General features: G+C 65.2%; 2 protein-coding genes across 5 annotated transcripts; both read right to left on the reverse strand.

The window, feature by feature from the left end:
- Positions 1–340: 340 nt before the first annotated feature.
- Positions 341–6,753, reverse strand: FES (FES proto-oncogene, tyrosine kinase). Of its 2 annotated transcripts, XM_080626352.1 has the most exons (20): positions 6,747–6,753; positions 6,034–6,127; positions 5,059–5,309; positions 4,816–4,989; positions 4,650–4,746; positions 4,208–4,391; positions 3,911–4,048; positions 3,699–3,818; positions 3,501–3,623; positions 3,249–3,435; positions 3,083–3,160; positions 2,668–2,877; positions 2,260–2,382; positions 2,124–2,177; positions 1,874–1,992; positions 1,621–1,715; positions 1,390–1,513; positions 1,140–1,297; positions 814–936; positions 341–686 (listed from the first exon to the last, which is right to left on the reverse strand). In XM_080626352.1, the coding sequence occupies exons 3-20, from the start codon at positions 5,281–5,283 to the stop codon at positions 544–546; spliced, it is 2,475 nt and encodes an 824-aa protein (XP_080482478.1). In that variant the 5' UTR covers positions 5,284–5,309; positions 6,034–6,127; positions 6,747–6,753; the 3' UTR covers positions 341–543. The 2 variants fall into 2 exon arrangements, 1 of the variants encoding a protein (XP_080482478.1); XR_013957747.1 differs by lacking the exon at positions 1,140–1,297 and having other exon boundaries at positions 563–686.
- Positions 6,754–8,313: 1,560 nt separating this feature from the next.
- Positions 8,314–23,678, reverse strand: FURIN (furin, paired basic amino acid cleaving enzyme). 3 transcript variants are annotated; one of them, XM_080626052.1, is made up of 16 exons: positions 23,451–23,677; positions 21,195–21,567; positions 17,276–17,374; positions 16,065–16,160; positions 15,468–15,596; positions 15,128–15,204; positions 14,691–14,779; positions 14,283–14,455; positions 13,320–13,532; positions 12,473–12,573; positions 12,240–12,343; positions 11,973–12,090; positions 10,902–11,081; positions 10,678–10,802; positions 10,162–10,278; positions 8,314–10,078 (listed from the first exon to the last, which is right to left on the reverse strand). In XM_080626052.1, the coding sequence occupies exons 2-16, from the start codon at positions 21,372–21,374 to the stop codon at positions 9,510–9,512; spliced, it is 2,370 nt and encodes a 789-aa protein (XP_080482178.1). In that variant the 5' UTR covers positions 21,375–21,567; positions 23,451–23,677; the 3' UTR covers positions 8,314–9,509. The 3 variants fall into 3 exon arrangements, with proteins under 3 accessions (XP_080482178.1, XP_080482179.1, XP_080482180.1); XM_080626053.1 differs by lacking the exon at positions 15,468–15,596 and having other exon boundaries at positions 23,451–23,678; XM_080626054.1 differs by lacking the exon at positions 21,195–21,567 and having other exon boundaries at positions 23,451–23,674.
- Positions 23,679–24,596: the final 918 nt, after the last annotated feature.

The raw sequence follows: 24,596 nt of genomic DNA on the forward strand, positions 1-24,596 counted from the left end.
GAGGAAGGCGGCTCCGGAGGCAGCGCAGCGGGGGGGCCCATAGCGCCTGGGGCAGCGCTGCCTGCGCCGTGCTGCCGGGCAGTGACCCCACCGGGACTGCCACCGCCCCGAGGCGCAGCCGTCAGCACCCCAGAGCCCCGAGATTGTACCCGGACATCGCCGTAGTCCCGGGGATGCACCCGGTCATCACCCCACAGCCCCGCGGCCGGCCGGCTGCCGATGCACCCATCCCCATGTGCCCTGTCCGGTGCACCGTCCCGGCCGTACCGCGGGTGCTTGGCCCCCCTGGCTCCCGCGGTCCGTGCTCCTTCGTATCCCCACGGACGCAGTGCTGCGGAGCCCGTTTGTTTATTGCAGCGGATGAAGCCCGGCAGGAGCTATGGGTGCCGTGTCCCGGGAGCACAGCTGGGAGCACGTGGGAGGGGTCACAGCTGTGTCCAGGCGCAGCACCCGCTTCCCTGGCAGAGATGGGTGCTGCCAGCGAGACGGATCCGAGCACACGGAGCTGTCCGGAGCGGGGCCGGTGGGGCCCGGGGCCCCCCATCACCGGTGCCTCTTGCGGATGGCGATGAGGTCCTGGTGGATGGTGGCGAAGCTGGGCCGCTTGCGAGGGTCGTACTCCCAGCAGCGCTGCATCAGGCGGTACACCTCCTCAGGGCACTGGGGGGGGGCCTCCAGCCGCACGCCTGCGGGGAGCAGTGATGAGGAAGTAGCAGCCACCAGCCCCACAGGCACAGCTCCACAGCAGATCCACCGTGCTGAACACATGGCCCCTCACTGCCCTTGAGAGCTAGACCGTGGCACGTCCCTTACCCTGCTCCACAGCCTCACGTGTCTGCTGGTTGCTGAGGTTGGTGTAGGGGACAGCACCAAGGCTGAAGGCTTCCCACAGCAGGATCCCGAAGCTCCAGACATCACTCTCTGAGCTGTATCTTCCTGGGGACATGAGGCAGGATGGATGCTGGTGGCTGGGGACACCCATGGCTGCACTGCCCTGCCTGTGCCTGTGCTACAAGGACTGGGGTGCCCATGTTTTCCTCCCCAGGACTGGGCATGTGGGAGCAGGACAGCATGCCCAGGACTCCCGGCTCCCAGCTGTGCCATGGGGCTGCCAGGCCACAGCTGGCTCCATCCCATACCATAATTGAGTGCTTCAGGGGCAGTCCACTTGACGGGGATCTGCTTCATCCCCCCTGTGGAGGCATAGATGCCATCCTCCTCCTCCCGTGACATCCCAAAGTCACTGATCTTCAGGGTGTTCTTCTCTGTCACCAGGCAGTTGCGAGCGGCCAGGTCCCTGGGACAGCCCAGAGCCATCAGCTGTGCACCCAGGGGCCCCCAGGCACAGGACGGGGACAGTGATGGCTTCTGCTGCGCGCCCGAGCCCACCTGTGGATGCAATGCTTGCTCTCCAGGTACTCCATGCCAGCGGCAGCGTTCTCTGTCATCTTGATCAGCTCCTTCACACGCAAGTGGGGCCCCTCGCTGCGCAGGAAGCTCAGGAAGTCCCCCCCTACACCCGGGACACAGAGCTGGTGTGGGCTGCCCTGGCACACGCAAGCATCGGCTGCCCTGGCACACACGAGCACAGCGCGGAGACTGCAGAGCAGAGCTGCTCACCCTGCACCAGCTCCATGACAATGTAAATGGGCTGCTTCTGGGTGCAGACACCGATGAGCCGGACAATGTTCGGGTGGTTGTACTGCTTGAGGATCCTGTGGGACCAGGAAAGCACACCATGGGGGGGGAGGCCGGCTGCCCCAGGCATAACCCTCGGCACAAAGATGCTGCAGTCCCAGCACGGTTTGAACAGCCCCAGGTCCCAAGGATGGACAAACAGACAGGCTGGGACAAGCGTGATGACTGCACAGACCTTGCTTCCTGCAGGAACTTGGCCTTGAGTTCGGACGGGAGGGTTTCCCGGCAGGATTTCACGGCAACAGGGGTGTTGTCAGCCCGCAGGCGGCCGATGAACACCTCCCCAAAGTTACCCTGAGAGACACGGGTGCAGCAGCCCAGCTTGCCCATGGCCAGAGGCAATCCCTGTCCTCCCACAGACCCCCTGGGGACAGCCCTGTCCTTCTGCAGACCCACACAGGCAGGGCTGGGGCGCCCTGACTCACCCGGCCGATGCACTCCCCCAGCAGCACATCCTCATGGTTGAGCACCCATTTGTCCTGCAGCGAGCAGACACTGAAGGTGGTGAGCTGTCCCTCACCCTGCCCAGCCTCACATCCCCTGCCCACTGCCCACTGTCACCTTGGGGATGGCCCTGGCCAGGATGATCCCACTCTTGCGGGTGACGGGCTGCTGGCTCTGCAGGAGGTGGTCGATGAGCAGTGGGATGGTGGGGAACCCGTCCCCCTCCAGCCGGTACATGTTCTGTGGGGAGGGGAGGCTGACCGGTTGTGCCTGCACACATGGGTCTGCTCACAAGGGCTGGGGTGCAGGGGCTGCAGTGCATGCAGACATGAGGCACAGGACCTGCATGCACAGCGGGCAGGGCACACACAAGTGAGAGTTCACACACACCATGCAGGGCTCACGCCCCACAAGGACAGGCACAACTCATCCTCTGCACATGTGTCCCGTGCACTCACACCAGGGGCCCCCCCTCTGCCTGCCCAGGGCTACCCCGGCCGCACCACCCCGCCTGCAGTCACTCACATCAGCAGCCTGGATGATGAAGTGCCGGACCTGCCCGTCCCACAGCACGCTGAGCACGTACTCCTGCTTGCCCTGGCTCTCCCGCACCAGGAAGTCCCCGCTGCGGCTCAGCAGCTCCTGCACCCCCGAGCGTGGGATGGCCCCGTGGTACCAGACCTGCTGGCACAGCGGCTTCTGCAGCTCCGGGATCAGGGGCACGGGGGGCGGCAGCTGGGTGGAGGATGGAGACGAAGTGAGCCCAGCCATGCCCTGGAGGTAGGGCCAGCAGCAGTGCCTGTGAGTGGTGTCCATGGCAGGGCACAGCAGGCTTGGGGGGCACAGAAGGGAGGGGGCTGTGGAGAGAACAGTGGGTGCCAGGGAGCAGGAGGCTCAGAAAGGGAGCTGGGGGGCAGGATGGAGGTGCCCAGGGACTCACCAAGTACTTGGGGCTGAAGATGCCCGAAATGTGGTTCTTGAGGGTCTCCAGTGCAGTGCTCCCGCTGCGCTCCTGCTCCTGCGGTACGCGAGCTGTGAGCTCTGCATGGCTGCGGGCAACCCAAGCCCAGTGAGCCCCATCCCAGGGCCACTGGGGCAGGACTCACCACGGAGGAGACCGAGTGCTGGTCGTCCTGCAGCAGCAGCACAGGCAGCGGCTCCCCGGCCCCCAGCTCTGCCAGCTTGGTGGCCAGCAGGTCCCGCTGTGCCTGCAGCTTGGCCTGCGTGCAGAGGCAGCCCTCGAGCTGCTGCTGCACCTCCTGCAGCCCCTGCCGCTTGCCCAGCAAGTGCACCCTGGGGACAGGATGGGGCGGTCAGACCCTGCCGCAGCCCCTTGCCCCCCACCCACCGCATCTCACCGCTCCCCGGGGCTCCGGCCCTGCTCCTCGCCCCGGATCTCCGCCTGCAGCTCCTGCACCCGCTGCTCCTTGCTGCTCACAGCCTCCATGGCAGCCGCCAGCTCCTCCTCAACCGATGTCAGGCTGCAGGAGACACCGGTGGCACTGAGCTGCAGTGCTGGCAGCAGCAGCCCCTGCTTGCAGCCCGGCCCCGCTCACGAGTGCTGGACGCTCTCGATGGTCAGTTCATTCAGCTGCAGCTCAGCAGGTGCCAGGCTCTCGGTCTCCTCCAGCAAGCTCTCATCAAACGACACCACTGGTGGCACCTCCGAGCCATACCTGCAGGCAGCCAGCGTGGCTCTGCTTCCCACCTGCCCCGTGCTGGGCACCAGTGCCCATGCGTGGCAGAGGCTGCAGCAGTGCAGCTGTACCTGTGACTCTGGATGAAGCTGCTGTACTCGGTGGCAGGGTTGATGGCCTGGATGGCACCAGCGATTTCCTGGTGCACGGCCAGCACATCCTCCTGCACCAGGCTGCTGATGCTGTAGTACTCCCTGAGGATCTCCTTCCTGGTGGGACATGGGTGCTGGGGGCTGCTAGGTGCCACCACCCCGATGCCAGAGCTGTCACCCAGTTCCCGCATCCCAGTGGTGCTCGGGGACCATGGGGGATGCCCAAGGTTGGGTAAGAGGGTGCAGGGCAAGCAGTGGGGCAGGCAGAGCTCTTACAGGACGAGGACCATCTCCTGCTGCAGGCTGTAGAGGGACTGGTGGAGGGTGGGCAGTGCCCGCTGGTAGTGGTGGTGGTGGTGGAGTGCGGCTGCCCGCACAGCCAGCACATACTGGTTGTGCAGGGCGTAGAGCTTCCAGAGGCTGCGCACGTACTTCTCCTTTGCCTTGTCCCGCTCCTTGTCTAGGGGGAGAGGCCATGGAAAACACCCGCCATGGCGCATCCCAGGTCCCAGAGCTGCAGCGCATCCACTGCAGCCAGTGAGGGTCACAGGGGGTAGGGGTGCTGGGAGGGGGTCCCAGGGCAGGCAGGGCCGGGGCCAGGGCTGAGGTGGTCACACCGAACCTCCCCGTACACAGGGATGCTCCCAAACTGCAGCCCTGCGTCCCAAGGCTGCAACCCCTGGGACACAGCGGGACGGGGCAGGCAGGGGCTGGGCACCTTTGCTGGCCTCCTGGTACTTGCGCTTGGCCTGGGCACTGTCCCGCACCAGGCTGCGGTACTGAGCCTTCAGCTTCTCCATCTCCTGCTGCGTGGTCTGGGGAGGGTGACGCCGTCAGCGGAGCAGGGCTGGGGACCCCCACTGCCCCCACCGGGACACACGCACCCGGGTGTACTCCTGGCTGAGCTGCTGCCACTGCTCGCTGAAGGCCCGGCGGAGCTGCTGCTTGTCGCGGATGAGCAGGCTCAGCTTGGCCAGTGGCCCTGCCACCAGCTCCTCTGCATGCTGGCGCAGGATCTGGCTCAGCGCCTCCGTCCGGCTCGCCAGCACCCACCAGGACTGCAGGGACAAGGCATCAGGCACGACGTGGGCACAACCACCATCCAGCACCACACCACTCATCCCTACCTCCCCAATCTGGCCACCGTGGTCACCGGCACGGAGCTGCCCGGGGCTCTCCTGCTTCTCCAGCTGGGAGAACATGTGGTGCAGCATCCCCGCGTACTCCCGGTCGCTCTTGGCGCGCTGCGACATCCACTTCTTCATGAGCTCCAGGAGGCGCAGCTCACTGTCCTGCAGGCGCAGCAGCGCACTGTGCCCCTGTGGGCACCACAGCTCCGGCCCAAAGCCCATGGCACCGCCGGTCGGGTGTGAGGAGGCTGCAGGGCAGTCAAGGAGCTGAGCTGCGGCTGCTGCCCACAAGGGTGACCAGTGTCCAGGGGGCCCTTTACATCCCACACCCTCCCTTGCATAGCCATGGGACAAGGTGCCTCTGGGGAGCAGAGCTCTCCCTGCCCCACGCCATCTCCTTTGCAAAGCCCATTCAAAGCAGCTGGGAGGGCGGGAGGGTGCCGAGTGCACCCAAGCCCAGAGGAAGTTGGGGCCCATGGGGATGGTGCCAGGGAGGAGGAAGTTTGGGGTCAAAACCAGCAGTGTCACCCTTGCCATGCACGGGGCTGGTCCCCAGGGCAGCGCAGCTTGTGACCACCACCCAGCAGGGACACCAGCCCCATGTGGTCCAGCAGCTCCAGCCCCTCCTGCTGCTGGCACAGTCACCCTGAGCTCCTGGGGAGCCCGCAGTAGGCGGCTGTGGTGCCAAGCCCCAGAGAAAGGTGCTGAGCCTGGATGTGTCCCAGCACCCAGGACTCCAACATGGCTGTTGGGAGCCAAACTGGTCCCAGCCGTGGTCCCAGGGTGTCCTGCCCCATGGCAAGGGCACAGTAGGAGCAGGAGGGCGCTGGGCAGGGCACGTGTCTGTGCAGGGCAGGACGTCCCCTGATGCAGCACTCGACCCCACAGAGAACCAGGGCTGAGAACCCTTCCCAGACCCACAAAGGGGTCCCTGTCCCTGCCAGGCCCCCAGCGGGGCATGGCCCCTCCAACCTGCGTGTGCTGCGAGGTCCCTGCCGTGCGGCTGGTGCTGGCGTCCTCCTGGGGCCAGGCCTGGTGCGGTGTGGACCCAATGCAGCTCCGGCTCCTGGGGAGGAACAGGAAACCCGGCGCTGACCATACAGCCATTGCGAGATTTCCTGCCCTTCCTCCCCTCCCTGCCAGTCCCCACGCCCGAGGCCACTGCTCTGCCATCGCCTGCAGCGCCAGCCCCGCTGCCCATCGCGCTGCTCCCAGCACGGCTTGGTGCCAGCAGGATTCGGTCCTGCAGGAGCCCTGGGCACCTCCTCACCCCGGCTGTGGTCCATTGTCCATGTAGATCCTGAACCCCGTCCCTCCAGAGCCCCTTCAGCTGAGCCTGGTCCTGCCTGTCCCCAGCGCCTCTCCATGGCCCTGCTTCCCCTGAGAGGCTGCAGGAACTGGGGAGCAGCCCCACTGAAGGGGGTGATCCTGTCACCACCCCCAAGCTTGGCCCTTGTGACCGTGAGAGGCCACAGGACAGAGCACCCACTGCATAGGCACTCATGGGCCATGCCCCAGCCCTCAGCACCATCACACGCCTGCACAGCTGGTTCCCAGCTCCCCACAACAGCCCCCCTTCAAATTCCTTCACTGGTGCCACAATGGGACAGCTCAGCCCCGGCTGCTGCCACCGCCACCACCAGCACCACCACCAGCACCATCACCCAGCACCGCCACACACGTACCCTGTCTGCCTCCTCGGTAGTTAGTGCTGAGCCCTGTCCAGTGCCTGCAGGACACAGCTGAGCTGATCCCACTGTTGGAGGAAGTTGAGGGGAAGAAGCACGTCAGATGGAGCTTTGCTCAGCCTTCCCCCATGGAGCAACGCCTGGGTGCTCACACCACAGGGGAGCACAATGGCATGGCACGGCACAGCACGGCCAGGGGCTGCCACTGTGCCCCCGGCACAGCCCCCAGGCAGCGCTCAAGTGCACATGGTTTGCCCATCCCCAGGGTCCTGCCTGCTGGTGGGGCTCCACCTTCCCAGTGCCCCATTCAGCCACGCACTGAGCACTGTGGGTGCTCCCTGACACCACCAGTGCTGGGCTCTCACGAAACATTAATTTTCATCGCAGGTTGGAGGGTGAGAGCAGCTGCAGCAACATCCACACACCCCGCTGGCTCCAGGACACTCAGCGCTGTGTTTGCAAGCCAGGCCAAGAGGATGCTTCTCCCACCCCCAGCATCCCTCCTGCATCCCCTGCACCTTCCAGCAGCGCAGCCACCTCCTGCCTGCTCCAGCTGCAGCAGGGACACGGGGCACCGCTGGTGGGAGGCAACTGGCCTGGGGCTGCCGGGCTGGCCAGGGTGGTGCTGCGAGGGTCCGGTGCAATAGTGAGCGCAGCAGCTCTGCCTGGGAAGCCTCGACTACTGCCTGCAGCAGGGAGGGTGCTGAGACCATGCCGAAGCTCACCCAGTTTCACATCCTCTGTTCGCGCTCCTGCAGGGCCCGGTGTGGCTGCAGGCACTGCCTCTCCCCAGCAGGACCCGTTGGGCACCACCTGCCGGCTGCAGCTCGTGGCGCGGCCTCCACAACAGCAAGAACAGCGCCTGCAGCCACCTGCATGCTGCAGGGAGCTCGCTTCTGACCACAGGAAGCTGCTGCGGGTGCAGCAAGGCCGAGGGGCTCTGCAGCAGGGCGGCCTCCGTGAGCAAGTGCAGCCCAACAGAGCCTCCTGGGGGTCAGGACCCTGCAGGGAGCTCAGTGGAGCTGGGCTGGGCTCACCTGCAGCTTGGCCGTGGCATGGTCCTGGTCCAGCCTGGCCATGCCCAGCGCAGGGGACGTGCTCCAGCTGCAGCGTGGTGTCGGCTGCAGCGGCTGCAGCGCGGAGGCTCAGCCCGAGTGCCGTGGGAAAGGTGCTCAGGCTCCTCAGGCTCTTCCCACACCTCCAGCTACTGCAGCCGCTCCTCGAATTAGCTCCTCTCTGTGGGTTCCAGACAAGCAGCTGCTTCGCATCGCTCAGGGCAGGGGCTGATCCCACCAGGTCCCCAAGCAGCGGCCTCTGCTCACAGCCCAGGCTTGGGGGGGCTCTTCTCCTCTTAGGGCACTTCCCTGCCCTGGCCAGGGGCTGTGGGGGGACGCGGCGCTGAAGGCTCCTGCAGCAGCACTGTGGGGCAGCAGCAGCTTCCTGCACATCCCAGCGCAGTGCCTGCTGCAGGCAGTGCCCCAGGACCCTCCTGTGACTGCAGGGCAGATCCGGGCATCCCATGGGTTACCTGGGGCCACGGCACACAGAGCACAGGCAGCTGAGCTGGTTTGCATAGTTCTGAACATTTAATAACTCAGTCTCTCTAGCGTTATATCCACATCCATTAAATTAAAAACAGGCTCAGGAGGCAGCTCCCGGCTGATTAAATTACGAGAAAAAATTACTGTGCACCAAAAAGTTATTATAGAAAAATAGTCCTGTGGCCCCCAGCCGGCGGCTCCATCCTTGGCTGGCTGCAGCGGGCACGGGCATGGGCACAGGCCATGCCATGGCCCCAGCGTGCGGACGGCAAAGGGGCTCATGGCACCGGCCCCTAGCCCGCAGGGAAGGGGCAGCGAGGGCAGGCGGCGCCGGGAAGGGGCTCCAGCAGGGAGCAGAACGGATTGTCACCAAGTGGGGGCAAGGCACATCGAGGGGCAGGGGGACGCTGGGCTCTGCCCAGCGCAGGCAGGGTGCAGGCAGAGCCAGGCGTTGCCAGACTGCCCTGTCCAGCACCCGTACAGCCCTGCCCAGGGGCAAAACAGGTGCAGAGCAAGGGCTGCGTGGGGGTCCCTGCCCACGCTGCAGCACTGAGCCACGGGCACAAGGCGCTGCCCTGCCCCATGCTCCCTGGTGCAGGGGGCTCCTGTCCGTGCTGCAGGCAGCCGCAGGGGGACGGGCAGGCAGCGGGCAAGCAGGCAGCAGCAGCCGAGGCCTGGCCATTATTGCTGTTGAAGGGCACGGGTGGAGGCAGACAGGCCCTCGGTGGGTGGTGGGGAGCCGGGATGCAGTGGGCAGAGCCAGGGATGCAGACGGGTGCTGAGGGCAGCAGGAGCAGGGAATGCTGCAGGGCAGAGCCATCCCTGGCCAGCCCAGCTTGAGCAGTGACAACCCAGGGACTCACACACTGCCCACCCGGAGGGACATGTGTGACCCCCAGCAACAGCCACCATCCCGGGCAGGGGACACTGCCGTCAGCGCAGGGCCAGTCAGCGGCCCTGCTGCCACCACACATCCCAGCACAGGATCAGGATGGACAAGGGGCAGAGACAGATGGAGCCAGACCAAGACAGTGCCGAGCTGGGGACGGTGCCGGCAGGGCTGTGCCCATCTGCCCAGGCCGGGGCAAGGGACAGTGCCGGTGGGTGAGAGCCCCGGGCTGCTGTGGTGCGGGACGGGGGCAGAGTCCGGGACCCCTCGGCCCCACCTACCCTGGCCCCATGGTGCTGGGCAGGGAGGAGGGAGGGGCGGGAGGGCTCATCAAAGGGCACTTTGGTCTCTGATGAAGGCAGTCCTCTCGCTGTGGGCCTCGTTGTCCTCACCGTCCGATTCAGAGGGGCCCTCCTCCTGCCAGATGTCAGAGGGGAGCCCCTTGTAGGAGATGATCCCACTGTCCAGGGCATAGACCTTCACACCCCGCAGGCTGAAGCCTGAGCGCGCCTGCAGCACCAGGAAAATGGTGACGAAGATGACGACGATGATGATGCAGCTGAGGCTGGCAATGAGGACAGGCAGGTTGGTGGGAGGGGGAGCCTCAGCCAGCCCCTCGCCGTCTGCCAGGGCAGGGGACGCACGGCTGCTCTGCGTCTGATGGGAGCAGGAGAGGTCCAGGCTGCTGAAGTGGGAGTGCGCGGGGCAGGTCAGGCACTGGTTGGGGCCGGGACCAGCGCAGGTGGCGCAGGAGGTGTGGCAGGGCAGGCAGAGGTGCGGCGCAATGGGCTCCACACTGTTCTCCAGCTCGTAGTGCGTGCTCTGGACGCCAGGCGCGAAGCCGGGAGGGCAGTGCTTCAGGCAGCTCTTCTGGTGCAGGTAGTACCCCTCCTCACAGACTGTGGGACAGGCAGTGTCAGCACGGGCTGGGGGCTGCCTGTGCCCCACGTCCCCATCCCCTCCCCACCAGCCCCACACTCACCCACACAGGTCTGGCTGGGGGTCAAGGTCTTGCAGCCGCTGCTCTCCAGCTGGTTGGAGAGGCTGGGGGAGTCAGTGGCCGTCCCGTACAGCACCAGCGTGAACTTGGTCAGTGTGCCTGCAAGGATACGGGGTGAGGACCGCTGACGCGCCTCACGCTCAGGGCAGGCACACGGAGAGGGTTTGCACTGGTCCCCTCCATGGGCTGCCAAAGGACCACAGGGCTGTGCCTATCTCCTGGAAGAGCCCCCAGCATGCAGCAATGCCCGGGCACAGGACTGATTTGGTGCAGGGACAGGCCACCCAGCATGAGGAGAACCTGATGCATCAGACCCCACACTGCCCAGAGCCACGGCATCTCCTCCCATGTGCCCAGCTCCAGCCTCTCCCCAGCAGGTCACTGCAAAGCACCCAAAGCTCAGGAGTGCTGGGGGTACACTGGGTGTCCATGGTGCTCCCACTCTCATCCCAGGCTCGGAGGGAGGCAGCAGTGGGGCTTGGGCCAGCCCAGCCCTACCATAGTTGTTGGCATCGCTGGTGTTCTCGATCTCCAGCACCCATTCCCCAGAGGGGTCCTCGTCCCACGAATGCGTCGTCATGAAGGCCCAGTCGTTGAAGCCATCGGCCGAGAAGTCGTGGGGCCTGGGCAAGACAGGACTGTGAGAGCCGGGCGCCCACATCCCACAAACTGAGTGGGGCCAGCCCGAGCCTCAGGCCACCCCAGGGCAGGCCAGCACATACCTGGCAGCCAGGAGGGTGGAGCGGGTGCCCATGGGGCTGACGAGATGGATGGCCAGGTCCCCGCGCCGGTTGTAGGACAGGGTCAGCCGTGCCTGTGCATGCTCCAGCCGGCTGATGTAGTTGGCTTTCCCCAGGCAGGCATCCACTTTTCGCCGCACCTCCAGGCGCTTCCCGATGTCCCTGATGAGGGCAGGCAAGAGTGAGTCCAGTCCCAGCCTGGGGGCTCTTGACAGGGTGTACTTGGTCCCCCTCCCTCCTGCCAGGCTTTGCGACTGCCCCAGGGTGGCTGGAGCAGGAATCAACCCCGCACCAGCTGATGGTGCCTCCTCCCCACCCCTGGTGCAGGCAGAGGGACCTGCCCACATTCCTGAGCATGGTGGGGTTTGCTCTGCCAAGCACGCGCTGCCTGGTGCCACCTCCCCAGGCACTGCTCCACACCAGCCCTGAATGGGCCCTTTCTCTGCCTGCTGCCGGGCCAGCTACACCCTGCCCAGCGTGGCCAGGGACGGGACAAGCATGGCCATCCCCATCCCGCTGCTCATGTGCAGCCATCTGCAGGCGCTCACAGGGCCAGCACTGATGCCGGGCAGGATGCTGGTCACAAAGAGCGCTGGCTCCAGACTGGCAGGCTGCGTCCCAGGAGACCAGGGGAAGACATGGGCACAGGCAGGACCCAGCCCCAGCTCCCTCCATGCTCAGAGCCCCCGGGGAGCACCCTGGCCGCATACAAGCCTCAGCACATGTTGTGCTGCAGCAGTGGCGGCCAAGCAGGAGTAAAAGGAGCTTCTGTCTGACCTCTGAAAAGCCCCTGTGTGTCTGGAATGACTCGTGCTGGCTGCTCCCAAACCGCAGCGCACAGCATGGCCCCAGCAGAGCGGGCAGGCTCAGCGGCCCATGTCAGCTGAAGGCACCTTTCCCAGCCCTCCTCAAGCTCTCCCAGGATGGTCCAAGGTCTTGAGACAGCTCATTCCTGGAGATCCTCCCCAACCTTGGCCCTGGACCCAGGGGCCCTTGGGCTCCTGCGAGGGGCAGTGCACAGGGTGATGCCCTCCTGGGCTTACCAGCCCTTACTTTGGCTCTGTGAGGACGTCAATGACACACTTCCTCTGAGGTCCCACCGTGGTCCAGTTCTTGGCCAGGCTCACCATGGCACCAGCATCCAGCAGCCCGTAGCCATAGGAGTGGCTGACTGTGGACAGAGAGGGGTCAGCGCTGCCACCAGGGCACTGAGCAGGGGACGTGGCCCCCAGGGCTGCTGGGCAGCTCTGCCCCAGCACACCCAGGCTGACGGTGCTTGCAGGAACTGGAGCCCCTGGTCCAACCCCAGCATCCCAGTACCTTTGCGGCCGACGCCGTTAGTGACCCAGTCGTTGGCATTGAGGTGAGCCGGCTTTGACGTCTGCACCACAAGGTGCTGCATATCCCGCCAGGTCAGGTTCTTGCTGTGGGGAAACACGAGGCTCAGGCACCAGTGCCATCTCCTCAGCCCTGGGCAGCTCATGCCATGGCACCACTGCCTCGGAGGCTATGCAGCACTCCCCAGCCCAGCCCCACTCTGAGCCTGCCCTTACTTGGCCTCAAGGGCGAGAGCGATGATGCCAGCGGCCAGGGGTGCTGAGGCCGATGTCCCTGTGTGTGATTCGGTGCATTTCTGTCTGAGGTCAGTCGTCACCTGCAAGGAGCAGTGCCAGGGTAGGAGGTGCTGCGGGCACAAGCCACATCCGGGAGCTGGCTTAGGGGCTTGTGGTCCCCATGAGGGCTGGAGGAGGTGAGGAACAGCCCCTGCTCTGGGGGCAGCTCATGAATTTCATGGAATCGTCTTAGAACCATGGAATGGTTTCTGTTGGAAGGGACCTTAAAGCCCATCCAGTTCCAACCCCTGCCACAGGCAGGGACCCCTTCCACTAGAGCAGGTTGCTCCAAGCCCGTGTCCAACCTGGCCTTGAACACTGCCAGGGATGGGGCAGCCACAGCTTCTCTGGGCACCCTGTGCCAGCGCCTCAGCACCCTCACAGGGAAGAGCTTCTGCCTAAGAGCTCATCTCAGTCTCCCCTCGGGCAGGTTCAAGCCATTCCCCTTGGCCTGTCCCTGCAGGCCCTTGTCCCAAGCCCCTCTCCAGGTTTCCTGCAGCCCCTTTAGGCACTGGAGCTGCTCTCAGGTCTCCCCTTCAGGAGCCTTCTCTTCTCCAGGCTGACCCAGCCCAGCTCTCTCAGCCTGGCTCCAGAGCAGAGCCGCTCCAGAAGCCTTCAACTCATGAGACCGAGCTCTGGGAATGACCTGGAGGGTGGCAGCGTGGCAGAGCGGGGCCAATCCCGCTCCCAGCACCACGACTCCCAGAAGGATGCCATGGCAGCTGCAGCTTGGCACATCCCACCCTCATGAGCCCCCACCCTGCTGACACCAACAGCCTCAACTCACAATCTGCTTCTCGTTCTGGTTGCCGCTGCTGTAGGTGGTGGCGAGGGTGGAGGAGCAGGCCTCGCTGTACCAGGGCACGTTACCGTACTGCGTGGTGCTGCTGATGGACAGTGTGTAGATGCTGTTGGTGTAGCCATCGCAGTTGCAGCTGTCGTGCTCACGCCCCCCGTTCCCAGATGCCCAGACGAAGATGGAGCCCAGCCCTCCTCGGCCCTGGCAACAGAGCAGGGTGAGGGCCAGCATCATGGCACCACACTGCCCGCAGCCCCAGGCTGGAGCTGTGAGCAGGACAGTGCCAGCCCTGCCTGGGGTTCTTGCAGCCTGAGTGGGAAAGACTGAGCAGATGTAGTGGGGACACAGGAGACAGCAGGATGCCACTGGTCACAGCCTGGGCGCTGCCAGCCCTCAGCACCACCGTGCCTGTGGAGGGTGCCGGGGCAGCTCTGGAGAGGCTGCAGGAGCTGCCCCAACAGGGAGAGCACTGGGCGGCAGGAGCCCTGCTAAAGAGGGTCTTCCAAGCCCTGGCATCCTTTTCCACTCGGAAACCACCCAGGCTCTCTGTGTGGGATCTGCAGCTGCCCCACAGCAATGCCAAATGCTGTGCTCACAGCACAGAGGGCAGGGGGAGGGCAGGAGGAGGAAGCAAGAGAGAGCAGCTGGCATGAAACCAGGCAGCAGCCAGCACAGGGCTTCAAGAGCAGGGAGAGGCTATCCCAGTGCAGGGCTGTGCAGGAGCACAGGGTAGGGAGGACAGGCCTTCTCAGAGAGGCGAGATAAGGGGCACGGGAGGAGCCCTGACTCAGAGCCATAACACATGAAGAACAGGAAAAACCACCAGAGCCTGATCCTGGAGATGAGCTGAAAGACAGTTCATCACAGGAGGGCTGGGACAACAACCAGGGCAGGCAGAGCAAGAGATTCCAGGGGCAGCTCAGCCGACACTCCCCGGGCAGACTCTCTCACCTGGCTGACCCCTCGGAAGAAAGCCTCCTCCGCCAGCCGGGCTGGGCCATCCACAGTCTTGCCGTCATCCTCAGGGCCCCAGCTGGCACTGTAGATGTGGATGTGGTTGGGATTGAGGCCCAGGGAATGGGCCTCCACAGCATCAGTCACCTCCCCATCCAGCATGCGCACGCCTAGGGCCAGAGAGCAGATGTCACGGGCGACTGGACGGGGCAGTGACGGCGTGCCTCCCCTGCACTGCTGCTGCCCTGCACCGCTGCTGCCCTGCACCGCTGCTGCCCTGCACCATGGGGCTTCACAGAGCTGCCCACCAGCAGCACCAAGACCCCTGGCACAGCCGCTCCTCCGGCACCAGGCCCTGTGGAGCCCAGTGCAGGCTCTGCTCAGCACAGGGCAGGGTGGACCCACCTCCGATGCGGGCGTTGTAAGCAACGCCGACACCGCAGATCCCGTTGTTGGCCACAGCAGCCACTTCCCCGGCGCAGCGCGTGCCATGCCTGCAGGAGAAACAGGGCAAAGCGTGCTCAGATGGGGTGTGAGGAGCACAGGGCTCAGCAAAGGCTGCAGGCAGAGGCACCAGCACCCAGGCTGCCTCCCGTCCTCCCAGACCATGCAGCCAACAAAGACCCTGCAGGGTTCCTCCATCAGCCCTCCTGCTCCAGAGCAGGAGGACTCAACAGCTTGCACTGGCACTGGGCAACCCCAAAGGATGCTGCTTGCATTGGAAGGGCATGCAGGGGCTTTCTCCGTGGGGCAGAAGTGTGCCACCACCCCTGTGATAGTGCTGCTGCTGAGCCACTGCCACAGCTCGGCTCTGCTGCCCTCACCTCTGCCTCCTGCCTCACCTGTTATCATTCATCTGGGTGTAGCGGGGCTGTGGGTCTGGGTCCTGGTCATTGACATCAAAGCTCGCTCCTGGATCCTGGAAGGAAGATCTGGCAGTCAGAGACCATACACCTTCATCACTGGGCCCCACCACCCTGCGCCCATGCCTGTGCTCCATGGCCCTGAGTCTGGGCTGAGCGATGGGGCAGCTCCAGTCCCACCTCCATTGCTTTCCTACATGCTTCCCACCACAGCAGGCACAAGCCCTGCACCATGCAGCTCCAGAGTTGCACCAGGCAGCCACAGCCACACAGACAGGCTCCTGTGGCACACCGCTCTGGGGGATCACCCCTCACTCACATAGTTGCCCTCCAGGTCAGGGTGGTTCTTCTCAATTCCGTCATCCAGGATGGAAACTACGATGCCCTTGCCTGTGTAGCCCTGCTCCCAGGCCTGACGCACGTTCAGGTCCCGCTGGTTGGTGTTGTACTGTCAAGAGAATCCTCAACAATAGGAGCTGCACCCAGTTGCTGGTACTGCAGTGCCCGGAACCCTCCCAGCCTTCACCCTGCTCTGCTGCGGAATGAGGATGAGTAAACCTTCCAGGGGCCCCAGGCACAAAGGGCTGGGCACAGCCAGATGAGGAGGGACACTTCGAAAGGAGACTGAGCCCCAGACTGTGCTTGGGCTTGTGCCTGAGCTCAGTGATGCAGATACCTGGGCATGGACCCTGTTCCTGTGCCATGCAAAAGGCTGCTCCCTCCACGTCCAGCCCCGGCTCTCCTCAGCCCTGCCAGTGCTCTAGGGTGCTGCCACTGCCCTGGGCTGTCCCTGGGCAGGGTGGCTGCCTCAGGCGTTCCTCCTCCTCCTCCCTGCCAGCCTGGCAGCAGCTCCTGGGGTGCCACATCTGTGCACCCGCTGTGTGACCGCACGGCTCCCTCCTCGCCCAGCACTCACCAGGTACCACTGCTGCGGGAACTTGGGGTCTGTGGGCTCCATGAAAATGTCTCGCTTGGTCCTGCGCTTGGCTACCTGCTGCTCCAGCCACTGCACCTGCGGGCAGAGAGCAATGAGGCCAGCAGCTCCGCAGGCCCCTGCCCTGCACCAGCAGCTTGGGGACCCCACTGCAGCTACCACAGAGCCAAGCCTGTCCCCCTGTCCTGCCCTGCTGAGCCCAGCCATGCCGGGCAGCAGCGCCAGGCACCCTGAGCCAGGCTGTGCTCCAGTGGAGCATGGAGGTCAGAGCACAGAGCTCTGCTGGGCTGCGCTGCACGCCCTGCTGCCCCGCCAGCCCCACTGCACCGCCACGCTGGCGCCCAGCACTACTGGCACTGCCTTGTCCCCATACAAGGGCATAGAGCCCTTCATGGCACAGAGGCTACCCTGTGCCCTGGCACCACTAAGAGAGACTCTAACCCTAACCCTCACTTGGAGCATTGTGTGCAGTTCTGGTGTCCTCAACATAAAAAGGACATGGAACTGTTGGAACAAGTCCAGAGGAGGCCATGAGGATGATCAGGGGACTGGAGCACCTCCTGTACGGAGACAGGCTGAGAAAGTTGGGGCTGTTCAGCCTGGAGAAGAGAAGGCTGCGTGGAGACCTCATAGCAGCCTTCCAGTATCTGAAGGGGGCCTATAGGGATGCTGGGGATGGACTCTTCATTAGGGACTGTAGTGATAGGACAAGGGGTAACAGGTTAAAACTTAAACAGGTGAAGTTTAGATTGGATCTAAGGAATAAGTTCTTTACTGTGCGGGTGGTGAGGCACTGGAATGGGTTGCCCAAGGAAATTGTGAATGCTCCATCCCTGGCAGTGTTCAAGGCCAGGTTGGACAGAGCCTTGGGTGACCTGGTTTAGTGTGAGCTGTCCCTGCCCATGGCAGGGGGGTTGGAACTGGATGATCTTAAGATCCTTTCCAACCCTAACTATTCTACGATTCTATGATTCTATGATCACAGCAGCCCACAGGCCAGTGCTGCTGGCACTGCTGATCCCTGCCCCTGCCAGACACATGCCAGGCTCCCACCCAGCTCTGCCAAGAGACTCAGTGCCAGGGGATGGTTTACGGCAGCTCAACCCATCCTGTGCTGGGTACTGGCTCACATGGCAGTGTAAGTGCCCAGAACCAAAGCCAGCCCCTGCAGGCATGGCCCCCACTGCACGTACCTGGGGTTCTCTGGCCAACCGGCTGTGCCAGGGCTGGTGGGGTGAGAGGGAACGCTTCACCACACCACTGTGCCGAAAGTGGTAATAGTCACCAAAGATCTGCAACACAGAAAGGAGTGGGGTGGACATGAGAGGCCGGTCTCCCCCCTTCCCTGTTCCCTGCCTGCAATCCCAAGCTTGTGGCAGCCACAGGTAGGCTGAGTCCCCACTCCAGAGTGGTTGACGGGGTTTATGTCGGGTGCTTGGGGCAGAATGTCCTGCAAGAGGCTGCAGCAGGAATATATGTGATAAGGAAGCTGGGGAGACCATGGAGCCACCGTGACACAGCCTGTGCACACCTCACCCTCCTGCATGTCCCCACAGGGCAGCAAGTCCCACATAGTCTAACAAAGCTGCTGCCCTGGCAGGGAGGCCCCAGGCAGGCAGGGGCAGAGAGGGCCTGGTCTGTGGGAGGCAGAGTGGGAGAAGCACCAACTTCAGGAGACCAAACCACCTCTCCCAGGGCCAACCTGCACCCCTGCCACTGGTGCAGGAGGGTCCTGGCGGGGCCCAGGCAGCCCCAAGCAGGGCAGTGAGGGTCCAAAGCAGGCTCTGCTCCCCCGGACAGGCCTCCAGCAGAGCCCTTCTCCCCACCAGCACCAGGCTCCACGTCGGGGCAGAGCCAGCTCCAGCGAGGCCAAGAGCGGGGACACGCAGTGGGGGCAGCCGCCACACAGGCGCTGTGCGGCGCTGTCCAGCTCCGTGCGCGGGGACTGGGGCTGGGCCGGGCCACGCAGCCACCGGAGGGTTATTTTTAAAGCCCGAACCCTCTCCAGCGCAGTCATTTCCTGATCCCCTCCCGCACGGCCCCGGGGGCTGGCTGGGCTGCCGTGACCCAGCCCTGCTGCACAGGGCTCAGCACCCAGCGCGCAGCGCAGGGAAGGGGGCTGAGTGCCCACCTTGCCCCCTGGCAGTTGTGATTCCTGGGCAGTGGCCGCAGGCAGGATCCAAATGCAGCACGGCAATAACCCCTGACCCGCTGGTGTTATCCAAGGAAGCCACAGACCATGTTGGCTCCCCAGTCCTGCTCCTGCCCTGTGCTGGTGGAGGGAAGGCCAGGACTCACGCTGCAGCTCTGCAGCCCTTCCCTGCAGGGCACAGGCTGGAGCCCCGGCACAGCCGGCTGCAGCCCTGCCTGCTACAGCAGCATCGCCCCTCGAGTCACTGGGGACAGACCCACGCCTGTTCCCTGCGGCACATGGTGTCCCCCAGCACGGCCTGGGACGCACGCAGCTCAGACCATCCGGGGAGGTGCCAAGGCGAAAAGGCTCTGACGGGCCTGGCAGAGGGGACAGGGAGCTGCAGGCTGGCTGCCCTCCCCCAGCACCCCTCAGGGGTCAGGACAGAGAGCGACTGTTCCTGTGCCATCACGGCTCTGCTGGTCATCCGGCTGGCTTAGGTCTGCACAGACACTGCGGTGGCCGGCAGGAGCCAGCCAGCCCACACGTTTCCACCCTAATTCCACAGTCCCTGTCCTCAGCAAGGGCAGAGCCATCCCCAGGGCAGCCAGCATCGATCCTACATACGCTGGTGCCAGCTCACAGCTCCAGCCTGTGGCCACCTTGGCCAGTCCCTCTCTTCTGGCCCCAGCACTGTCCCTTGGGTCCCCTTCAAGGCCACCAGCTGTGGGTCCTGGCACCTCTCTGCCTGAGGCGCCCTGGCCAGTGCACTGCCTGCCCGAGCTCCACAGGCAGCGAGCAGCAGGGAGGACGCCAGGACAGTGCACTCCAGAGGACAGTGTCCAGGCTCCACGCTGAGGCCAGAATCCTCTCAGATAAGGACCCTGGGGGCCTCTCACTGGGGCACCGCCAGAAGCACCCGGTCCCCCCCTTTTCCAGCCTGGCTGCCGTATCCTGTCCCAGTGCCACACACCCCCAGGAACAGCAGCCCTGAAACCCGCCAGGAGGGAAACTTTGGCTCCTTCCATTCCTGCTCTTCCTGCCAGGCTGCCATGGCCCCTCTGCGGGAGCGGGCTGCGGGGGCCAGCCAAGCCTCATCCTGCAGCACACACACCGGGATGGGCTCCAGAACAGCAGAAAACGTGCCCAGACCAGCAGCTCCTGCCTCAGCTCGAACCGGTGCAGCCTGTGGGGCTCTGCCTGCAAGCGCTGCCCTCGCTGCTGCTCCGCTGGCAGCTGAGGGGCTGGGAGCAGGGGGAGAGGTGCCAGCCTGTGGCTGCAGAACCAACAGGGCAGGGAAAAGGTGAGGGCAGAGCTGGCACAGAGCCCCCACGGCTCATGGGGACAGACCCCAAACAGGCCTGGGCTCCCCGTCAAGCTGTGGGGCCCTGCACAGCTCTGCACTGCAGCCCAGGGCCAGCAGAGACACGGCCACAGAGCCTGGTGCTCCTTGGCCCTGGGACCAGGCCCTGCAGGTGGTGGCACCTCAGCCCTGTTCCCACTCCCAGGGGTCTCAACACAGACCTGGCCCTGCAGGACATGTCCTGGGCTGCTCTCCTGGTCCCCTCTGCATGGCAGTGGCCCGGGCTCAGAACATCCTTTGCCCCGATGTCGGCGCCAAAACACTTCCACAGACACCATGTGCTTGAAGCTGTCCCATTGCCCCTGCAGCAGACACCCAAGTGAGGCTTGGCCTGTCCCCAGCCCCTACAGAGTTCCTTCCTCTGGGATGAGCCCCAGAGGACTCAGGATTCCCTGTCCTCACAGCCCTGTGTGCCCATCACCTTGGGAGTGGCAGCACAAGGCACCCACCCGTGGCAGCAGCAGCCACCACCTTCCCCACCCGCCACAGCTCAAGGCAGCTGCTCACAGCGAGGTCCTGACACCGCAGCCACCGGTTTCGCAATTTCCTCTGGGATTTCGCCCCTCACTTCCTTCCCAGAGCAGCCAGCCCAGCACGGGGACCACATCCTGCTCCCAGGGCAACAGACCCCCGGGCACGGAGGCAGCCCGAGGCGCTGGCACAGCCACACTGCCTCACCTCGCTGGAGCAGTGCCCATGCAGCTCCTCGTGCCTGTGCAGGGGCCAGGGGGTCCCTCTGGGCCAGTCCTGCTGCACCCACTCCCATGGGATCCCCTTGCCCCACTTCTTGGTCACAACAACCATGCTGGTGCCAGCTCCATCTGCAAAGCCCCCGCATGCTGCCAGCCCAGACCCAGCGCCCTTCCCATGGCATAGGGTGGAGAAAAGCTCCATGGCTCAGGCTGTGCCAAGCGCACACCCGCAGCCGACCAGGGAAAGGGCTGCCGGGAGCAGGAGCACTGGGGATCTGGGCCCTGCCAAGGCTGCTAGGAGCAGAGCGCTGTGGAGTTCCTCACGCTGGGGACAAGCCCAGGGACCCCTGCTCCTTTGCCATCACCCCATTCTCCCCACCCTGGTGCCGAAGAATGACAGCTCCAGCACAGCCACCAGCACTGCCCTATCCCTGGCTAAGCACAGCAAATGCTGAGTGCGGCAGGGACCTGCTGACACCTCCTGTGAAGGGCAGTTCAGGGCCAAGGACACGCGGCTGCTGTCAGAGCACCCGCTCCGCAGACACCAGGAGGTGCGGTGCTGCCCGGCTGAGCCACGGCTGTGCCACACTGGGGCAGCTCAGTCAGGAAACGGGAGCACTCCCCTCCTCCGTCAATGCACAGCACTCCTGATGTTTTCATGCTGGGATGGGCTTTTCCTCCTTCCTGCTCCAGCAAGCAGAACATGCCCTGTCGTGCTGTGCCACCAGACTGCCCCAGTGGCAGTGAGAGACCCTGGCTCCATCCAGCTGTTGACCACCCTTGACTCTACACAGCAGCTGCTGCAGCGGCTGGGCACAAATGCAGTGGCAGTGCTGCCCCAAGCTAGCTTCAAACTGAGCGCAGAATCCACCCAGATCATGGCAGAGCCAACCACTTCCATGGGGAAAGTGAAGCTGGGGACTTACCAGGCCCAGGTTGAGGAATCCATGCTTCCTGGCCAGCCTATCAGCCTCCTGTGGCCCCGCAGGGACGAGCACGGCCCACGTGTTGGTGTAAATACGCTGGGCCAGCACCTCCTGCGCCAGGAGAGCGAGGGCAACCACCAGAGTCCAGAGCAGGAGCAGCGAGCAGGGCCTCAGATCCATCAGAGTATCGGGGCTCCTCGAGGTGGGGAGCAGGAGGGTCCCGGGAGCGGTGGGTCCAACAGCCTCCCTGCTTCAGCACCCCGGGGCACACCAGCCTCTCTGCCCCGCTGGTACCCGCTCAGCCCAAGCGAGCATGGGGATGAGCCCGCAGCAGCCAGCAGCAGGAACAGACAATCTGGGACAGCAGGAGGATCTGCAGAGAGATGGAAGAGGGGTCAGGCCCTGGGGTGCCTCTCCTCAAGCCTGGGGAGTGCAGGCTCTGCCAGACCAAGCCGTGCCTTTGGCACCGGGCTAAAGGGCCCTGGGCACATGGGTGGCCACCAGGACGTGGGGCTGCGAGGAGCCATGGCACTGGCTCCGCACGGTGCCCCCAGGTGCAGAGCTGCTGTTTACTCTGCCTATTGCCCAATGTGTACTTATGCTCTGTCCCTACAAGCTGCTTCTCCAGTCCCAAGGGAGGCCAAAGGAGATGCCCCCATACACTGTGCGAGGAAGCCCAGTTAAATGAGAGACACTGGAAGGAGGGCGAGCCCCTGCTCTCTGGTGAGCAGAGCCATCGCTGCTGGTAGCAGCACCCAGCGCTGTGCTGCCTGTCACCGTCAGCAGCTCAGCTCTGCCCTTCCTCTGGAGCACAACATGGTGACACCGGCGTGACTCATCTCCACAACAGAAAGGAAACTGGCACAGGGACAAGGAAAAGGGGCACACTGTCACCTCCAGTACAAACCAGGGCCTGGGGACAGCCTGCACCATGCCAGAGGGCAAGCACAAGAAAGAAGCGAGGAGGCAGGTGGGAAGCAGAGCAGGGAGCAACCCACACAGCGCATGAAGTGCGAGCTCCACACACAGAGCTCCACAGGGACACTGTAATACCTGGTCATGTTTCAGGGACAGCAGGAAAGGTGAGAGGCAGCAGTCCCCAGAGGAGCCCCATCCCCCTCCAGCAGGCAGCGGGCTCGGGAGCAGGGAGCCTGCGGCGCTGCGAGGCGAGGAGAGCAGCTCTGGCAGCCGCCTGAGCCCTCGCCGCAGGCTGCAGCACACACAGTGCCGCGATTCAGGCACACTGTGGCTCCCCCTCAGCGACCAGACCGCGGCCACGCTGCCGAGGCACCCGGAGCCACGAGCACCCACCCGCGGCTGGACGGGAGCTCTAGGTTCCAGATCGTGCCAGGGCCCAAATCACAGTTTCCAGTGGGAAACACTCCCAGAGCCTTCACGGAAGGGGAAAAGCTACTGCACAAGCGGAAAGCACAGCAAGCACAGCACAAGGGGACACTGTCTGCCACGGCTGGTGCCTGTGCCAGCACTTCACCCCCTGCGCAGGTCCCTGCCGGGCAGTTTCCTCTGCTGTGCCGGTCCCGGAGCCGGCAGCCACCCGCTCCCCGGTGATGACGGCTCCACGTGGGGAGCAGGCTGCAGCGGGGCCCTGCCGCGGGGTGCAGAGCCCGGCCCCCGCGGCCCTGGCCCTCCAACCGCCCCCAGCAGAGCCCCGAAGTCCCCGGCAGCACTGCTGCCCTGCCGGCAGACCTCGGGCCTCGTGCCCCCGGAACGGGAGGCGGAGAGAGCGGCACCGGGACAGGCACTGCAGGGCAGCGGCACGGCGGGGGCCGAGGGGACACAAGCCCTCCCAGCTCACGGGCCGCGCTCCCTGTTCCGCAGCCCCACAGACAGCTCGGTGCCGATCACACCCGGCACACGCGGGGCAGAGGCCGGCCGGGATCCTTCCCGGCACCGATGGACACCGGCGCCCGGCTGCCGCACGGGGCCGAGGCCCGCGGAGCCGCCGTCCGCCCGCAGACCGGCGGGGCGATGGGTGCCTGCGAGGGCGGCCGGGACGGGCAGGCCCGTGGGCGGGACGGGACGAGGCCTGGTCCCTTCTCCCCCGCGGCGGCGGCTCCGGTCGGTCCCTCCGACAGCCCTAGAGCGCGCCTGGCCTCGGCCCCCCCCACCGCGCTGCCGCCGCCCGCCCCGGCCCCGTCGCCCCCCGGGGTTCCGCCCGGCCGGGGCCGCCCCAACTGTCAAACCACCGGCGCCGGCGGGCCGAGCCGTGCCCCGGCCGCGTCCCCGCGCCCTTACCGCGCGGCCTGCCCGCTCCCGTCCCGCCGGCGGCCGGGCCCGTCTGTCGGCGGCGCCGCGTCACTCCACGGGGCGCCCGGAGCGCCCGCCCCGGAGCCGGGCCCGGCCCAGGCAGGGGCGGCCGGGGCGGCCGACGGGGCCGCTTGTTTACGCCGAGCAGCTGTCAGCGCCGCCCGCCGCCCCGCCCCGCCCGGCCCCGCTCCACTCCGCTCGGCCCGGCACTGCCCGGCCCCGGCCCCGCTCGGCCCGGCGCGGCACGGCCGCCGCTCCGCCGGGCGCCGCCGGATGCCGTCACCGCCGCCCGCCCCCCCCCTCCTTCCCGGGGCACTGCGAGAGCCGGTGCCGCTCGCCCCGCTGCAGGCAGACCCACCCTCTGCCGGCACCGGGCCCGGCACCGCCGATCCCCCGTGGGGCCGCCCATGCCGGCGGAGGGAGAGGCCCGGATCAGCCCCGGGAGCTCCCAGAGCCCCCGCGGGCCCCGGCTCCGGGCAGGGTGCGAGGGCGCCCACAAAGAACAGTGCCCGGAGCCGCCCTGCCTCCCGTCCCGGTGCCGGGCACAGCGGGTGGCTCTGCGGCGTGGGGTACGAGCTCACCGAGACCGGCCCGTTCCAGCCCCAGGGCACCGCGCTCCTCGCCCGTGCCGATGGGATCACCCGGTGTACGCAGGGTCCCGGCCCCGCTGAGCAAGTGCTCTGGAACCAGCGACACCAGGAAAACCCATCAGCCCAGTTTCAGGTTTCAGGAGAGGGATTCCCGCAAGGAGAAAAGGTGAGAAGTGAAGGCGGCTCATCTCGGCTTCAGCCGTTCCAAACATGCAACACACCCTTGTCCGTCACATCGCGGCTGGAGCAGTACAAAAGCCAGGTCAAGCAGAGAAAGCAAAAGCGGCAGAACCCAAACTGACCTGGATCCTCCGCAGCTCTGAAAGCGTCTGGGCAGCCCCAGGAAGGAGCAGGTCCTACGGCTCCTCACAGAGAAAAGGAAGTCACTCGGATATCATGATCGAGATCATGAAGCATTAGCAATCGCACAGGAAACAGTCACCTTGGTAACTGAGATGCTGAGAACAGCCCAGAAAATCTGGCACAGGGCAGATTTCTTTGCAAAACCTGCCTGTGTTTAATCTGGCAGCGGCCTTGCGCTGAG

The sequence above is a fragment of the Psittacula echo genome, assembly GCF_963264785.1.
Source record: "Psittacula echo genome assembly, chromosome: 10".
In the NCBI taxonomy this organism is placed as follows: domain Eukaryota; kingdom Metazoa; phylum Chordata; class Aves; order Psittaciformes; family Psittacidae; genus Psittacula; species Psittacula echo.

Excerpts from the sequence above, each read along its gene's own strand:
- FES (XM_080626352.1), bottom strand. The coding sequence starts at position 5,283 with ATGGGCTTTGGGCCGGAGCTGTGGTGCCCACAGGGGCACAGTGCGCTG. Across the intron at positions 4,747-4,815 it reads TCAGCCAGGAGTACACCCGG|ACCACGCAGCAGGAGATGGA; the intron begins GTGCGTGTGTCC and ends CACCCTCCCCAG. Across the intron at positions 3,436-3,500 it reads GGCCGGAGCCCCGGGGAGCG|GGTGCACTTGCTGGGCAAGC; the intron begins GTGAGATGCGGT and ends TCCTGTCCCCAG.
- FURIN (XM_080626052.1), bottom strand. The coding sequence starts at position 21,374 with ATGGATCTGAGGCCCTGCTCGCTGCTCCTGCTCTGGACTCTGGTGGTT. Across the intron at positions 14,780-15,127 it reads ACCCAGATGAATGATAACAG|GCATGGCACGCGCTGCGCCG; the intron begins GTGAGGCAGGAG and ends TTTCTCCTGCAG. Across the intron at positions 12,091-12,239 it reads TAACGGCGTCGGCCGCAAAG|TCAGCCACTCCTATGGCTAC; the intron begins GTACTGGGATGC and ends CTCTGTCCACAG.